Source organism: Solea solea, chromosome 18 (assembly GCF_958295425.1).
Source record: "Solea solea chromosome 18, fSolSol10.1, whole genome shotgun sequence".
NCBI lineage: Eukaryota > Metazoa > Chordata > Actinopteri > Pleuronectiformes > Soleidae > Solea > Solea solea.
Window position 1 is genome coordinate 138,885 of NC_081151.1, and position 17,521 is coordinate 156,405.

Genomic DNA, 17,521 nt, shown 5'->3' on the forward strand with positions numbered 1-17,521 from the left:
AAGCGGAACTTCGTAACTTCTTTTTATTTCGCATTTGTTTTGATGGGGAGAAAAAAGTGTCAAGCTAAAGGAAATACACGTAGTGAACATTCAATGATACACTTCAGGTTAAGCTATTGAGTAAAAATACCTTTTCGAGAGGTCATTTCACGCGCAAAAGCCAAACACAACTTATTTTAATATTTTCTTTGGTTTTTATTTGAGTTCAGTGGGAGATATTTTCCTGAAAAACCAAACGTGTACTTTATTTTGAAGGCAAGATACAAACACTTCCGGTAGCATATATGCTCACCGCGTTCAACTGGATGTACGGTGATAAGGCGCTGCTTAGTCTGGCATCAAAATAAAATGTGTTTTATATCACAAATGCGGCTCAAACCCACTGCTATGGCGCCTTAAAACCCTGGAGGAAGAAGCGGGTCCATGCTCGGAGGGTGAACGGAGTTAGTGCACTTTTTCACCGCTGAGCCGAGACGCTTCTCCCCCGAAAAACCCAGACGGCTTCTGCGGTCGCTGCTACAATGAGCTCGGAGCACCGGAGCGCCAGCGAGGACGCCGACGAGTCGCAGGACAGGCCCGACGGCGACAAAGAGGCAGACCCTGACATCGAAGACTCCGAGGAGGACGATGACATCGCCCGGCAGGATACAGCTTCACTGTCCGGGAGCGGTGGACAGCGGCCGGAGCGCAGTGCGAGGTCTCCGGCGTCAGATGAGCGGGAGTCCTGTTCACAACCGAGCACCGCGCCGCAGACAGGGCGCAGCTGCGACGGCGTTTGCGGGGGAAATAGACTGTTTTCATGGCTGCAGAGCAGGACTATTAGACGAGGGGTGTTTGTAGATCCAGCCCGGGACAACTTCAGGACAATGACCAGTTTGTACTGCTCTATGAATCCGGCTGTGGAGTCTGTCAACCTGAGCACCCAGACCCACGGAGCGGTGTTTAACCTGGAGTATTCCCCGGACGGGTGAGAAATTGTTAGGCCTCTTGCCTGGAGCTCATGTCCACAGGTTTTACAATGTTTAGAAAAGACTATAAAAAATGGCCTGGTAATCATCGCCACTGTTGAATATTGTTGTGAAAATGGCTTTAATTTAGCTACTTAATTTAAGTGTAAAAGGGACAGTGTGCACAATCGTTGTCTCGATACCAGTTCTGTCTAATACCGATATCACAACGTCAGGTTTTTACCAACATTGATATCAATTGGACACAGTCTGTAAACAATTTAACAAAACAATGCATGTCCGTGTGTCTGCAGAGGTCCACTATGGTCTGGGTGACAGAAAGTTTACAATTCGCCCCATAGGCTTCATTACCTTTCTATCTGGGGAGGACTAGTCGCCCTCAGGTATCTGGGTTTCACAAATGGCACTTCCATTTTACACTTGCAGCATGACTCCACTACTGTTTTGTTTTCTTCTTCTCCATCCGTGATAGAACCATCAGCGATAAAACGGCAGGTACCAGGTTCTATCACGGATGAAGAAGAAGAAAAACGGCAGGTACCAGGTTCTATCACTGATGAAGAAGAAGAAAAACAGCAGGTACCAGGTTCTATCACTGATGAAGAAGAAGAAAAACAGCAGGTACCAGGTTCTATCTCTTATGGAGAAGAAAAACAGCAGAAACCAGGTTCTATCACTGATGGAGAAGAAGAAAAACAGCAGGTACCAGGTTATATCTCTGATAGAGAAGAAAAACAGCAGGAACCAGGTTCTATCACTGATGGAGAAGAAGAAAAACAGCAGGTACCAGGTTCTATCACGGATGAAGAAGAAGAAAAACGGCAGGTACCAGGTTCTATCACTGATGGAGAAGAAGAAAAACAGCAGGTACCAGGTTCTATCTCTTATGGAGAAGAAAAGCAGCAGAAACCAGGTTCTATCACTGATGGAGAAGAAGAAAAACAGCAGGTACCAGGTTATATCTCTGATAGAGAAGAAAAACAGCAGGAACCAGGTTCTATCACTGATGGAGAAGAAGAAAAACAGCAGGTACCAGGTTCTATCACGGATGAAGAAGAAGAAAAACGGCAGGTACCAGGTTCTATCACTGATGGAGAAGAAGAAAAACAGCAGGTACCAGGTTCTATCTCTTATGGAGAAGAAAAGCAGCAGAAACCAGGTTCTATCACTGATGGAGAAGAAGAAAAACAGCAGGTACCAGGTTCTATCACTGATGGAGAAGAAGAAAAACAGCAGGTACCAGGTTCTATCACTGATGGAGAAGAAGAAACAAGTCTTCTTGTTTCTTCTTCTCCATTGAGGACCGGCGCGTGTCGAGTGTATAATAGAAAAACACCATATGCAAATCAAAGGAGAACAACATATTCTCTGGTGTGTGAAGGTATGTTATTATCTGTAGTTTCACCATTAGATGTCACTAATTGTTACTCACCCGACCTTAAATGGAGTTTTTCAGTGATTGAAACCTAAATCCATTCTAAATGAGTAAAGTTGTGTATGTCTGTGTTCAGGTCTGTGTTGACTGTGGCCTGTGAACAGACTGAGGTGCTGTTGTTCGATCCCATCTCATCCAGACACATCAAAACGCTGACGGAGGCCCACGAGGACTGTGTCAACAACATCAGGTTCTTTTCCAACATTTCTTTAACTCATCTTACGGTGACAGATCACAAATGTAAACATTTAAGAATGCAGTGTATTTTCCCTCTGTGCCATCGCAGGTTTTTGGACAATCGTTTGTTTGCCACCTGCTCTGACGACACCACTATTGCATTATGGGATCTCCGTAAACTGAACTCAAAGGTTTGCTCGTTGCATGGCCACGCCAGCTGGGTGAAAAACATCGAGTACGACACCAACACGCGTCTCCTCGTCACGTCTGGCTTTGACGGCAACGTCATCACATGGGACACTAACAGGTTAGTTAGTTAGTTAGTTAGTGTTACAGTGAGAGGTGACCTTACCCCAAACCAATTATTTTCAATAAATACAGTTCTATATATTCTTAACATAAAGACAACTTTTGGATGAAAAAATAATGTTTATTTGTCAAGTTTCTGAGAACAAAAATCCATAATCTGTAGTAATTGGGGGTGGAGTTGCTCAGTGGTCAAGACCGGTACCCTGTGTGCAAAAGACTTCATGGTCGCAAGTTCAACTCCACCCCTGGCAGGTTGTACTCAATTCCTTTGTAAGTCGCTTTGGATAATAGCATCTGCTAAATGACATGTGATGTAATTGGTGGATTGATAAATCTGATTTATAATAAATCCATGCAGATTATTAACAAATGTCAAATACCATCCCATTACATTTAAAGTGTTTCCATGGTTACGTCATGCTACACCAGGAGCTGCACTTAAATCTCCATTCAAATCCATTTATGACTTTTTAAGAAGATAACAATTTTAAAGGTTGATTTTTGGCTGAAATTCAACTCTGAAAATCCTCCGTTTCCATCCTGTATTTTACTGATTCACTGATGATTAATCGATTAATAAATGAATCGTCAACTCTTTTGATTATGGGTTTGTGGATAAAACAAGAATTAAGGCTGGGTGATCTAGACTAAAAGTCATATTTCCATATTTTTGGCGATACTTGATATATATCGATATTTTTCTGTGACGTCATTGGGGTTTCCCCCATAGCATTATAGCATATTAGATACATTTCTTTCCAGAGGCAAACCCTTTAAAAAATAAACAAACACTCCGTTATAAGTTTAAACCACATGCCAAATGTCAGAGGTCACTGAAATGAATAAAATAAAAGAAATCTCTTTCCTGCATGACAATAATATACAGTCATTCATTCAAAAATACAATACTGTTACAATTTTAACAGTAACAATAAACACTTTTCCACTGACGTTTTTACTGCACCTGCAAACTGTTCTTTCAAAAAGAAAAGAAACAGATGATGGAAATATGACTCCACTAGTGTAAGGACAAGAAATAATAACAGAATAAGCCACACCCCCCACTTCCTATATATTTTTCAAGTTATTTAATTTCAAATGTTCAGAGTCTTTTGACGTATTGTGTGTAGCAGTGTCGCTCACTAAATAGTATCAGTGCTCCATTTTGTGTGATGAGAAGTAGCACATACAGAGAGGTGTGCTTTCTCTTTTTGGCCACAAGGTGGAGTATCTGCTAAAGTGAGCATCGCTCAGGAGGCGAGCAGCACATGTGTATGAGAACAGTTTCCTCCTCGTTCTATAGCCAGACAAATTTATATTATTCACTCAACAATGTGACTGTTGACCCTGCAACAGGTTTTTAACATTCTTTACAGAAACCTTCTGCTGCTGCTTGTTTGACACTTTAAAACTAAACCAGCTCCAAATGATCCAGTTATTGTTCTTTCATTTACTGACCAACTCACTTCTGCGGCGCACTGTCTCCATGTTGTCTCTGAGTGGAGGGGGAGGTGTGTCTGTGTGTGTGTGTCTGTGTGTCTTGTGTGTGTGTGTGTGTGTGTGTCTGTGTGTGTGTGTGTGTGAGACCTTGCAGCCCATATGTTGTCAGTTTAACGCAAAATGAACTATATAGATATTATTATCAAGCGGTATTGTCCCGTGTTATATCTCGTTCAGAAATATATCGATATATATGTTAAAATATCAGTATGTCGCCCAGCCCTAACAAGAATCATCATTTTATAAGATTATAATCAACTGCTCCATCGATTTATGAAAAGTTTCCTTTCTTCTGCAGGTTTACAGAAGACGGCTGTCCACACAAAAAGTTCTTTCACACCCGATACCTGATGAGGATGCGTCTGACGCCCGACTGTTCCAAGATGCTCATCTCCACATCCTCTGGGTACCTGCTCATCCTCCACGACCTGGACCTCACACAGTCGCTGGAGGTCGGCAGTTACCGCATGTTGCGAGCACGACGCACTCCGCTCACCTCAGGTTTTCTATGGTTGTATTCCTGAATGATGTAAGTGAACAGACCCATTGCTCTTGTTTCTAGTTTTTATTCTGATGTGATTCTGTAGATGGAGGCACCTCAGCCTCCAGATCAGCTGGAACTCCACGTCAAGGAAATGACTCCAGTAAGATCCACCCTCACAGAGAAGGTAAGACAGTCCTGGTGTTAAAACAGCAGATATAATGGAGTTATCAGACTTCATCAAATGTTAATCCCCTCCCTCGCAGGCCTTTCTCCACGGAACAGTCTAGAGGTTTTGACTCCTGAGATTCCTGGAGAGAGAGACAGAGGGAACTGCATCACCTCCCTGCAGCTCCATCCCAAAGGCTGGGCCACACTCATCCGCTGCTCCAGCAACATGGACGACCAGGAGGTGACAAATTTAACCCTGTCACCATTCTCCTAATCCTGCTGTTTTTACACTGCTTTAGTCTAGTCTAGGATGGTTGGTTTAGTCTAGTCTAGGATGGTTGGTTTAGTTGAGTCTAGGATGTTTGGTTTAGTTAAGTTTAGTCTAGGATCGTTGGATTAGTCTAGTCTAAGATGGTTGGTTTAGTTTAGTCTAGGATGGTTGGTTTAGTCTAGTCTAGGATGGTTGGTTTAGTTTAGTCTAGGATGGTTGGTTTAGTCTAAGATTGTTGGTTTAGTTTAGTCTAGGACGGTTGGATTAGTTAAGTTTAGTCTAGGATGGTTGGTTTAGTTAAGTTTAGTCTAGGATGGTTGGTTTAGTTTAGTTTAGTTTAGTCTAGGATGGTTGGTTTAGTTAGGTTTAGTCTAGTCTCGGGTGTTTGGTTTAGTTTAGTTTAGTCTAGGATGGTTGGTTTTATGTCATGATCTGAAACATATTTGTAGACGGTCCCTGATTTTCAGGAAAAATCCAACAATTACAAACAATAATAACAATGTGTTGTTAACACATGGACAACATTGTGTTCTAATGATGTGTAACTCGTGCACTCGGTCCGTTGTCGTCACATAGCAACTGCGTCTTTGAACAAATAAAGTTTTTACAAATTCAAGTGGAGCCATAGTTTTGGCACTGAACCAGAATTGTCATTTATGTCACGTTTGTGTTTAATCTTTCTCTTTCCTTAGTGGACGTGTGTGTACGAGTTCCAGGAGGGGGCGCCGCCTCGCCCGCTCGTCTCCCCCCGCTGCTCCCTGCGTCTCACCCACTACATTGAGGAGGCCAATGTGGGGCGGGGCTACATCAAGGAGCTGTGCTTCAGCCCAGACGGGCGCCTCATCTGCTCGCCGTATGGCTACGGCGTCCGCTTGCTGGCCTTCGACGAGCACTGCGGTGAGCTGGCCGACTGCGTGCCCGTCCAGACCAGCTGCCTCAGGGAGATCCGCTCCATCTACTCGCACAGCGACGTCGTGCTCACCACCAAGTTCTCCCCGACTCACTGTCAGCTGGCCTCAGGCTGCCTGAGTGGACGCGTGTCCCTGTACCAGCCAAAGTTTTAGCGTCCACTGCTAAGATTGCGTCAGACCTGCAGACCTGCATGCAGACCTGCAGACCTGCATGCAGACCTGCAGACCTGGGCACAGAAGCACTAAAATAAGATTTCTGCTGTTTCCAGCTTTGATAATTGCACAAAAGTTTAGTCAGATATTGCACTACCCCATAACATTGTTTGTACACCTGTATATTTTCTATGATTTTAGACTCACTATCATTCAATATAAACACAAGAATACAGAATATAAATATAAGTCAAATCCATTTGAGCAAATTACATTTCACTAAATATCTGAACATTTTTTAACCCATCTTTGTGTCGCAGTGCTTTGGGATTAAACCACTCCCATTTAATCCCATTGTAGATATTATTTTCAAATGGAAATCCCATTTTCAAACAAATCGATTAAAACAAATCACAAAGACTCCAAAAATAATCTTTGTTTAATTTTTGTTTATTCTACATTTTATGCCAATAAAAGAATGACATGCGTATAGAAGTTGATATTATATCTTGTAACCTTGTTTGAAATCTATAAGCACAATAAGTTATTTTATATTTAACAGTTTTTATTGATTTTCAACGTAATGAAACATTACAAATACAACAATAAGTTATTTTATCCAAATCATTCACACAATTGGAAACATAAAAAACCAACAACAATTTTCATCATCAATGAATTGATTGGTTAATAAAATTCCAAACGTTTGTCTGCGCTGCCGTGAACACACTTTGTTTTTATATGTTAAGTTTAAAAAAAAAAAACGATAAATGTGATTCTGTAAAAAAAGAATCTATAAATTCTCATGGCTGTGAAAAATCAGCTAAATATCTGTGCCATTGACTTAAATATTGTCATTTTTATCTGTATTGACAACTCCATGCATCTAATAGAAGCAACGTAAAGTTAAAATATCTATGTTTAAGCTCCTCATGACCCAGGTCTGCAGCTGGGAAGCACACACAGTTTGTTTGGGGAGTCAAATGCAACGTGGAGGAGGAGGATGAGGAAGAGGAGGTGGAGACTTTGGCTGCAACAGTGGATTTAAACGTTCAACCTTTTCATCCAAAGCGTTGAGACGTTTAATTGTGGCGTCTGCAGGACTTCCACACACTCAATATTCATGTTGGATTCTATAGCAGTAGAAAACTTTGTGGACTCGTCTCAGCACAAAAACATAAGGATGCAAGTGGACGTGAATACGTGAATACATGAATTATGGTGAGACAGACTCTGCTCTGCTTCTGCCTTTTCTTCTACTGGTGCTTCTCTGCTCATACAATCTTAACTTTTTCACGTCCTTCACCAGCATTATGTCCTGTTTCTGTGTGTTGACGTCACTTCTTCTCGCTGTGCGGCGTTTGTTTTGTCACTTGTGCTTTTTCTCCACACTTTGGGGGTTTTTTTTCTAAAAACCTGTGAATTTGGTCGAAAAAATGCTGTTTGTTTTGTGAGTTGAAATGAAACTTATTTTAACCATTTAATAATTGATGAGTGGTTGCAGTCTTAACTCGAGCTGCTTCATATGGGCAAAACAAATCCACCTGAAACTGAAATATTTTTGCATTAAGTCTCATTTTCTTGGAAAAACAGATTTGACGTTTATTTGGACAAACAAACAAAACCTTTTTTCTCATTTGAAATAGAAGATTTGTTTTGTTTTTGTTAAATTCCAATTTCATTTAGAAAACTGTGATTATTTAGGGATTAATTGTGCTGCTCTAACTTTCTCTGCTGACCAGTCTTTACCAGCTGGGATGATTCGTTCCTGTTTCTTCAGAATCACAGGTGAGCAGTGTGTGATTCAGTAGCAGGAGTGAAAAATAAACCAGGTTTTAAAGTGTAACTAAACCCGTTGTAAGCCCGTGGATATGGTTCTATAATAATGTTATTTATTGATCCAGGTACTTTGCCTCCACGCTTCACTGGCACAAGTTTTCCTTCCTCTCAGTGCATGGCTTGTTGTCCCAGACTCCTCCCATTTTTATCATTGCTGCAGGTGTCCTTTGTCGCTTTTCTGTTTTTTCACCCCACCCCCCTGCACTGATCCCCACTCCCTCACTCAGCTCAGCCCCCTTCTTGGCATCACCTTCACTCTTGTCTTTTTCACAGTTTTGCTTCATAATGAAAAAGAATCTTGAAAAATCTTTTGTGTGTGGACTTTTTTTTAGTTTTCATAAGTAACATCGAGAAAAAGATTTATTGCGATCAAATCCTCAAATCAGTCAGTATTGGTTATTATTGCGATAAATGTCAGGTCATTAAACATTTTAACTTTGGATTCACTAATCTGAGGTAAAGCATTTGTGCTACAACTTTTTAGCTATTGTTAATTTTATGTTGCGATTATGCGATAATTGTTAATGTTATGTTGCGATTATGTGATAATTGTTAATGTTATATTGCGATAATTGTTAATGTTATGTTGCGATAATTGTTTATGTTATGTTCCGATTATGCGATAATTGTTAATGTTATATTGCGATTATGCGATAATTGTTAATCTTATGTTGCGATTATTGTTAATGTTATGTTGCGATTATGCGATAATTGTCGATGTTATGTTGCGATAATTGTTAATGTTATGTTGCGATTATGCGATAATTGTCGATGTTATGTTGCGATAATTGTTAATGTTATGTTGCGATTATGCGATAATTGTTAATGTTATGTTGCGATAATTCTTAATGTTTTGTCACTCAGCCTTTTTGTCCAGATGTCATCTCCATGTGAGCATGATGGCTTATAATGGCATCTTCATAATGTGAATAAAGAAAAATAATAATATAAATTCTGATGTAATTTGCCTTTTCAAGTGCAGGTTAAAAAAAACTTCAATATTAACAAATGTGTAAAATCACTTTGAATTTTCTGTTGCTGCTGTCGACATTTCTTTAAAACGAGATAAAAAAAAACACACAGAGACTTATTTGATTTGAGTTTATGGTCCTTTTGTTGGACATCAGTCAAATAAAAAAACAGATCAGACCAGCTGACACTTAAAACCTCAAGGAAACAAATAACAGTTGAGTGACATTAATAATAAAGGATGCCTGCCTGTAGGAATGTGTTCTTTAATCAGTTAACTTCACTATCTTTGTTTAGTCATTTGTCTTAAAGGGTCAGCAAATCCAAACAAAGCACTTCTCTTTATTACCTTGCTATTAAAAAAAACATGTTTTTGTACATTGGATGGACTGACCCTTTAATAGCCGACACAGTAGAATCATGTCACTTTGTTATCCAGCTCGTCTGTGAGGCTCCGTCACCCCCCCCGGGCGTCCCGGGCTCTCCTCCTCTGCAGCCGCTGACTCTCCCTGCGCTGGTTGAGGGCCTTGGTGCTGGCCCGAAGCTTGCGGAGCCTCAGCGCTCGCAGACGCAGCTGAAGGTCCTGAGGGATCTTCCCTCCTTTGGCTCGGATGTCCTTCAGCACCTGCATGGGTGTTTTGGTGAGGGTGAAGTCACAGACAGTGGGATGTGCTTCCATCCCGACGTGGCAGGTGCGCATGGACGGTAAGTAGCCCAGCGCCCAAACCATCACTCTGTAGTCACCGGGGTTCAGGAGACGCCAGTAGTCACCGTCAGCAGCTACAGGAAGTTAAAAAAAAATTTTTATATCTAATATTGTCCAAAATGTTTAAATGAATAATGGCAATCACATTTACTGACCTGATCGAATATCATGATCATGATCCTCAACTTTGATTATCGCATCTGCAATTCCCTTTTTGCTGATCTTGTCCCTGACAACACCTTTGATCCCTCTGTGAACCTGCACCACACACACTGATGCTGTATTATCTCCATGGAAACCTACACTGACACAGACACTGACACTGACACAGACACTGACACAGACACTGACCTGCTCCATGTAAACCAGCAGAGATTCTTTGTTGTTGTCCCACTCGACCGGGAGCTGACTGGCGTGAGGGAACTTATCACAGGACAGTTCCACCGTCACTTCAAAGCAGTTAGTGTGCAGGTAACTGAAGTCGTTCATACCTGCAGCCAACACGCACGCACGCACACGCGCACACACAGAGTGGGACCATTAACTGTCACATTTTCAGCTGTAAATCATGTCATTATTTCTTTCGCGTGTGTAGTGGATCAGTGGTGACACTCACTGCCAGGGACTGTGTGCCAGGCTCCGCCGTTGATGATGTTGTTGTGTGACTGGAAGTCCTCGTAGTGGCAGATGCGTCGGTCAGGGTTGGCCATCACCAGGTTAGTGGAGGCGTAGACGGAGGAAAGCCAGCGGAAGAAAGCGTCGTCCGCTGTGGGAGTGTTTTCCTGAGGCGTCCAGTCACGGGTGCAGTCGTAGGGGTAAGTGACCACCAGTTCTCCACCGTGGAGGTTTGCACCGAGCACAAAGGGAATGTCCTGCATCCAACTGATGACCGCTCTGGTCTCTGGTGCAACCTGGACACAGTTACACTTCATTTAACTGTTGTGTAGCATTAAAGTGCAGAAATATAATTCAAGTTTACTTAAAGTAAATGACATTATTAGACAGTCAATACTCGTACATGTAAACCATTTAAACAAGTGGTGTTCATACTTAATAGTTTAGTAAATCAGTTTAACATGTGTGTGAGCAGCTTTTTAACACATGTGTGTGAGCAGCTTTTTAACACGTGTGTGAGCAGATTTTTAACATATATGTGTGAGCAGCTTTTTAACACGTGTGTGAGCAGCTTTTTAACACATGTGTGTGAGCAGCTTTTTAACACATGTGTGTGAGCAGCTTTTTAACATATATGTGTGAGCAGCTTTTTAACACATGTGTGTGAGCAGATTTTTCACACGTGTGTGTGAGCAGGTTTTTAACATATGTGTGTGAGCAGATTTTTCACACGTGTGTGTGAGCAGGTTTTTAACATATGTGTGTGAGCAGATTTTTAACATATATGTGTGAGCAGATTTTTAACATATATGTGTGAGCAGATTTTTCACACGTGTGTGTGAGCAAGTTTTTAACATATGTGTGTGAGCAGATTTTTAACACGTGTGTGAGCAGCTTTTTAACACATGTGTGTGAGCAGATTTTTAACACATGTGTGTGAGCAGCTTTTTAACATGTGTGTGTGAGCAGGTTTTTAACACGTGTGTGTGAGCAGGTTTTTAACATATATGTGTGAGCAGCTTTTTTAACATATATGTGTGAGCAGCTTTTTTAACATATATGTGTGAGCAGCTTTTTAACATGTGTGTGTGAGCAGGTTTTTAACACGTGTGTGTGAGCAGGTTTTTAACATATGTGTGAGTGAGCAGGTTTTTAACTCACAGTAGCGTCTTCCTCGGTGTAGTATTGTGGGATGGGGATGTAGTGGTTGGGGACTTTGGCTGGATTAGCTGCTTTTTCCTGGGCGTCCCACATGATGTTGTTCAGGTCTGGAAAGTTGTGATTCAGGTCGATTCCTTCAAAGCTGTAGCGTCCTTCAGCCCAGCCGGCCAGTTCTGAGCCCTGCAGCAGGTCAGCCAATCACAGGGTCACAGTCACTTTTAGTCTGTGATATTATACTGTCACGTGAATAACAATATGTTTTATCAAAGGTTTACACTTTGTTAGTTAGGGCTGGAAATCACAGGGAACCTCACGATCACGGTACCAATACAATGATTCTGTGATAATCAATACAACAGTCGTACAGAGATACTTGACGAGGTCTGTCTCACTGAAGAAAACAAAAGAAAAAAGTGCAGGATTTCTCTATTTATACACAACATAGAGAACAAGCTGGTAAAGTCTGTATTGAACGTGGATGGATCCTCATTCATTTGAACAGCGCCACCGCGAGGACACATGAAGCTGACTGTCTGAGGGACTGTTTACTTTCATTGATTCATTCAAATATCCATATTTGCCTGGTGTATCGATGATCCTATTATACATATTTTGCCGTTTGCTACCAGACTTTTTATTATCACTACGTTTCATATTAATTCAGCATGTGCCAGAAAACATCAGAAAATGAACATATTTATTATTTACCCACCTTCTCATAAGCTACTTCATATCCATCAGGGTTCATGGAGGGCAGGAGGTGAATGCGTGTCTCAGTGACCAGTCGTACCACGCGCTGGTTTCCCTTCTTGTATTCCCTGCACAAGAACTGCATGAGGTTGAGGACCAGCTCTCGGCCGAGAACCTCGTTCCCGTGCATCCCCGCTACGTAGCGAAACTCCGGTTCACCTGGAAACAGTCACATGAGAGAGTCACCTGACCTGTCACACATTCATCAAGTCGAGTCCAAGTTTGGCCATTTGATTTTGTAGTTTAGGTCCGATTTAAATCTCAGATGAATCCTTTTGTATTGTTTTAGGAAACTTTGCCAATGATCACACACAGACTTGATATCCTAGTGTTTATTGTCATTTCTAACTGAAAGACACACTTTAGTGCTCGTCTGTTTCTCGGATTTGGCTTCAAATCAAGCCATGAAAGCACTAACATTTAAATCAGCTGTTTAAAGAAAGGAAGAAGAAATCATTGGAAGCAGCTTTGATGCATTTGTCTGAGACAAACTGCATTTAACGTAGTTCATTTGAATTTAGTGGCAGACAGAGTTTTCCAGAAGTTCCTGCATCTGACGACAATATCACAAAGAAATTTGTGAATGTGTCAGTTAGTTTATGTAAGAGCGGCCTCCTCTGCGAGTCTCTCCTGCCTTCCTGTGTTGCTGCTACAGCTGTGTAAACACAGCAGCCTAGAGCAGCTAAACTCAGCTTAACTCTTGAAATAAGATGAATTCTGGATGAAAACTTTTGCTTGATTGTTTATTACCAAGTTCATGTTTGCCAGGGTTATCTGAGATCTCCATGACGTAGAGTTTGAGGCCCATGTAGCTCTTTCCGATGGTGTAGATGCGGGTGATGTCTGGACATTCCTCAGTCACAGACTTCATTAGCTGCAGATTGAAGAGGGAAAGGTTGGAGTAAAACTGTTGGCAGCAGCTTCAGGGAAACTAAAGTTCCTCCTGGTCCATGTGTGGCCTCACACATTCATCACACTCTAACCATTCTCATGTCTTTGTAGTTGTGGTGTCTGAAGTCCAGAGCATCCTTTGAGTCTCGTGCTTGCTCCGAGGCATAGATGTTAGTTGGATCTACAAGGAAAGTTTGAGGAACAGCAGAACGTTTAAAAGAGCCACCATTGTAGTGTCACTGTGTGATAACATCTTTATCAGCGTGTCTTTGCCTACCATTCACACGACAGCCCAGAATCTCAGCCCTGAGGCAGATGGTGCCGTTGGGGTACCAGGTCTGCGGGTTGATTCGGATGAAACGGGCAACAGTGGGAACAGGAATGCGCCCGAGCACCGGAGTCTCTGGATTCTGATTTCCTTCAAATATCTGTAAATTCAATTTGATATTACAAATCAACAACTTCAAAACTCTTACGTATAATGAGAATATGTAGTTTTGCTATGATGACGATGATGATGATGATGAGGATGATGTTCAGTTCACAGGTCTTTTGGAACTTTGGACTGATGATGATTCATGATGACGATCTTCTCACCTCTTTTTTCCCCTCATGCTAACATAACGTTGAAACATGAGCCTCATGTCAAGTGTGACTGTGTTTGAGTGACGTAAAGAAAAGGGAATTCTTTCATTTACAAAGCAATCACTGAATATTCATTTCAAAACAGTTTAAAAATGAAGCTTCAGGTTCTTCCTCCATTGTCCTAACTTCCAAAATGTGTTTTTCATTTGCACAAAACAAAGAAGTGGTGTCATACCGCCTCTTCTGTCCCATTCATGCAGCTTTTCCAGTTCACAGAGTCATTACTCAGCTGCACTTTATAGGTGTGGACCCAGTCCCAACTGTAGAGAACACGTGCATGTGTTAATACACAGAAAAAGAACTAGGATGCAAATGACGTTTAAGATCAGTTTAAAAGTCTTCAGACTACCTGACCTCCAGATGGAGTTTCGACCTTGCAGGATGACTCCAGTGAACAGGGTCATGTGGATGGCGTCCACCTCGAGCCACTGGTGCCGGTTCTTATGCTGTGCGCACCACGCTCCGTCGTACAGGTCCCCATCTGCAATACCAGACTATGGAATAAGAATAAGAACAGTTTTTTGTCTTCTGCAGAATCCATTATCATCCCAAACTGCACGACTTTACTCCACACAAAAATGTTCCAACACCTTTTTGATCGTCTTTATTCATAAAAAGAAGGAAAAGAGAGTGGAAGCAGTAAGCTCTATAACACATGTTTATGCTTTAAAATAAGTGATAATATGGTCTTAGACGACATTTTAAGGAACAGATAATATGCTCTAAGTACATTGAAAACATAAGTCATCTCATCTGTTCACATTGCTACTGTTAAAATTGAGTCATATTGTTAATAAATGGAGGGATGTTTTTAATTCAAATATTGTGGAAAGTCTTGGATGGATTTTGTCCGTGCATAAACTCTAAACTCTGAAGTCATTTTAGGCTTTGGGAACGTTTGAACTTTCTCAGTCTGCAACATTTAACAATGACTCTGGATAGAATGTAGCACAACAGTATTTGCTTTAGTTATCTTTAGACATATTTTCATGTTTCCTGGCCTCTTATCTCTTGAGTCAAGTCAACATCTATGTTTTAGTAAGATATGTCTGTGGTGTCTTTGATCTTGTTTTACTGACCTGGATATTCAGCCTCCCCCTGTGAGGACCCAGGCCCGTGCGCTGGTAGGAGGAAGCTTGTATCTGGCTGTCATCGACCTGCAGGGACTCCAGTCCGAGGGGAGGACACTCTGCAAGAGAGAGCAAAAAGAAATCATGAGATAAAATCTCTTGTTTGTGTAATTGTGTGGAAATCCTTAGAAGAAACAGAAACAGCCGTGGGAATGAACACTGAGGGTTAAACGTCTCTGTTTTTCCTGATGTAACATGAGGTTATTTGGAATAACCCTAATGTGCTTGGGTCTGGGTAGAGAGATTGGAGGCCTCTCCTCCTCCTCCTCCTCCTCCTCTGAGTCTTTGCAGGGTTTGAATGTAACCTGAGATGAGGTTCAGGGGCCTGCAGCTGCAGGCTATTTATCAACCCTGAAGCCTCCTCACAGTGGCAGCTCAAAACATCTCTGAAACATGAATCTGAGTTCCTCTGCTCTTATATGATGTTCATAATGCCAGCGTCTCAAATGTGAATATTTATGTGATCATTTGTGGTTTTTGACGGTTTGACATTTGTAAACCCAGTGGGTTTGAAGAACCTTCTAAATCTCTTCTCCACATCAAACATGTAAGCTTTTGTTCAGAACGCCTGGTTCTGATTTGCTGCAGTTAGAGAACGGTCTGTTCCTTCAGTTTAAATGTAACCCAGGAAGAGAGCTCACTCAGACAAAAGTTCTTTTATGAAATCAGTCCTATTTAGAGCGAAAACTACTAATCACATGATTTGTAACAGATAAAAAACAATTATGTAAACATTTTTATGTAAGTTTTACAGTCGTTTATATTAGAAATTTAACATTTTACAAACAATGAATTGACAAATAACAAAATAACTTTTTGCATAGAAGCTCTTTCTGCCCTGCTCCTCTTGAATTTGTGAGTGCCAACAAATCATATTTAATATAACACTCTGTGAGCTCAGTACACATGAGACTGAGGCTCAGTGGGTCCCTGAAGGCATCATTCATTAATTACTGTTAATTAATCCATTAATTGATTAATAATGACAATGATTGGTTATATTAAGCTTGAAGTCTTTTGGACGATAATCAAAGTCTCACCCAGTTCAGTTTTCTTATCTTCTGTCTTGTTGTCATCTTTATCTTTCTTCTCTTTGCTGTTGTTGACGTCTTCACTGTCTTTGGTGTCCGGTTCTTTGACAGTGCCGCCGCCACCGGGGAATAGTGCAGTGGTTGGAGAGGCTCGGTCTGTGCTCAGACCATGCACAGTAACAGACTCAGAGAAGTTTACAGTCCTGTGTGTGTGGATGACTGACGGGTCTCTCTCAGTCGTTGCATCGTTAGTCAAGGCTGAGTCTAAAAAACCTCCCAGAACAAGTACTGCAGCCAACAAGCCCAATGGCTTCCCCATGTTGCTCTTTGGCTGCTGCTGCTGCTGCTGCTGCAGTTTATGTGGAGATGACAGGGTCAGACCTCCTCCTCTTAATCAATCCCTCCCCTCTTACCTCAGCCTCCTCCCTCCCACAACTCCAGCCAAAGTCTTGGGAAAATCTATGAATTGAGAACAGATTTTGTTCATCACTGCACATTAAAATGTCAAAGCAGCTTGTAGTTTGTGTCGACACTCATGTGTGTCAGTAACTGCTGTGTCGTCTTCGTCGTCTCTGTGACCCTGTGATCTGTGACTCAGCCAACGCCATCTTCATCTGTAGTTGTGACGCGTCGTCCTCTGCTCATTTCATTTCCGGAAAAGTCACTTACTATAAGCACACGAACAGCACACACACACACACTGACTGACACACACACACACTCACACACACAGACTGACACACACACACACACACACACACACACACAGACTGACACACACATACAGACAGACAGACAGACACACACACACACACACACACACACACAGACTGACACACACATACAGACAGACAGACAGACACACACACACACACACATTTCTAGAGAACTCTTAAAAGTGCTGACTTGAATCCACAGCTCATGGCTTTGTGGATTTTTGTCAAACATCTGTGTTGTATTGCAGTTTTATTGTTGTGAAACTCAGCTTTTACAGTACTCACGCTGTCGTCTTCCAGTGAATTTGTCCAACATTAAGAAAAACAAGGACTCACAAGTTTGACCATTTCATCTTTTTTCTAAGTCACATTTATATTTTCTTCTTACCCTCTGAATACTGATTATTTATCACCAGCTAAATGTACATAATGTAATTTTTATCAAATGATTGGTTTAAATTGACAAAACATTTATCATAAATATTAAAACTCTTTTATTTCTGCATGTCTTTTTTATCTTAACTTCTATTTTTAATTGTTAAATGTGAATATTTGATGGTTTCATGTCATCATTTGGTGAAAATCTTTGGGTCTGTGCGACTGTTGGCCCTAAATATAAATCATAAATCAGTTGAAAGATGAAGGCCTTTGTTACGAATGCCTGGTTCGGATTTAGCTGCAGTTCCATGGAA

The 17,521-nt window shown here is 41.4% G+C and overlaps 2 protein-coding genes across 3 annotated transcripts; one reads left to right on the plus strand and one right to left on the minus strand.

The window, feature by feature from the left end:
* The first annotated feature begins 244 nt into the window (after positions 1-244).
* On the plus strand, positions 245-8,523 carry wdr32 (WD repeat domain 32). The gene is made up of 7 exons (XM_058615707.1): positions 245-967; positions 2,480-2,593; positions 2,690-2,887; positions 4,688-4,890; positions 4,977-5,057; positions 5,137-5,282; positions 6,005-8,523. Exons 1-7 carry the CDS (start codon positions 522-524, stop codon positions 6,374-6,376), a joined length of 1,560 nt encoding a protein of 519 aa, XP_058471690.1. The 5' UTR covers positions 245-521; the 3' UTR covers positions 6,377-8,523.
* A 778-nt stretch (positions 8,524-9,301) lies between these two features.
* LOC131444968 (probable carboxypeptidase X1) lies at positions 9,302-16,484 on the minus strand. Of its 2 annotated transcripts, XM_058615705.1 has the most exons (13): positions 16,123-16,484; positions 15,032-15,141; positions 14,307-14,446; positions 14,128-14,212; positions 13,585-13,735; positions 13,400-13,488; positions 13,167-13,290; positions 12,379-12,575; positions 11,667-11,846; positions 10,507-10,801; positions 10,242-10,381; positions 10,046-10,148; positions 9,302-9,964 (listed from the first exon to the last, which is right to left on the minus strand). In XM_058615705.1, exons 1-13 carry the CDS (start codon positions 16,430-16,432, stop codon positions 9,642-9,644), a joined length of 2,247 nt encoding a protein of 748 aa, XP_058471688.1. In that variant the 5' UTR covers positions 16,433-16,484; the 3' UTR covers positions 9,302-9,641. The 2 variants fall into 2 exon arrangements, with proteins under 2 accessions (XP_058471688.1, XP_058471689.1); XM_058615706.1 differs by lacking the exon at positions 16,123-16,484 and having other exon boundaries at positions 14,307-14,433; positions 15,032-15,134.
* Positions 16,485-17,521: the final 1,037 nt, after the last annotated feature.

Excerpts from the sequence above, each read along its gene's own strand:
- wdr32 (XM_058615707.1), top strand. The coding sequence starts at position 522 with ATGAGCTCGGAGCACCGGAGCGCCAGCGAGGACGCCGACGAGTCGCAG. Across the intron at positions 2,594-2,689 it reads GACTGTGTCAACAACATCAG|GTTTTTGGACAATCGTTTGT; the intron begins GTTCTTTTCCAA and ends GTGCCATCGCAG. Across the intron at positions 2,888-4,687 it reads ATCACATGGGACACTAACAG|GTTTACAGAAGACGGCTGTC; the intron begins GTTAGTTAGTTA and ends TTTCTTCTGCAG.
- LOC131444968 (XM_058615705.1), bottom strand. The coding sequence starts at position 16,432 with ATGGGGAAGCCATTGGGCTTGTTGGCTGCAGTACTTGTTCTGGGAGGT. Across the intron at positions 10,149-10,241 it reads TGCTGGTTTACATGGAGCAG|GTTCACAGAGGGATCAAAGG; the intron begins GTCAGTGTCTGT and ends TGTGTGGTGCAG. Across the intron at positions 9,965-10,045 it reads TGATCATGATATTCGATCAG|CTGCTGACGGTGACTACTGG; the intron begins GTCAGTAAATGT and ends AACTTCCTGTAG.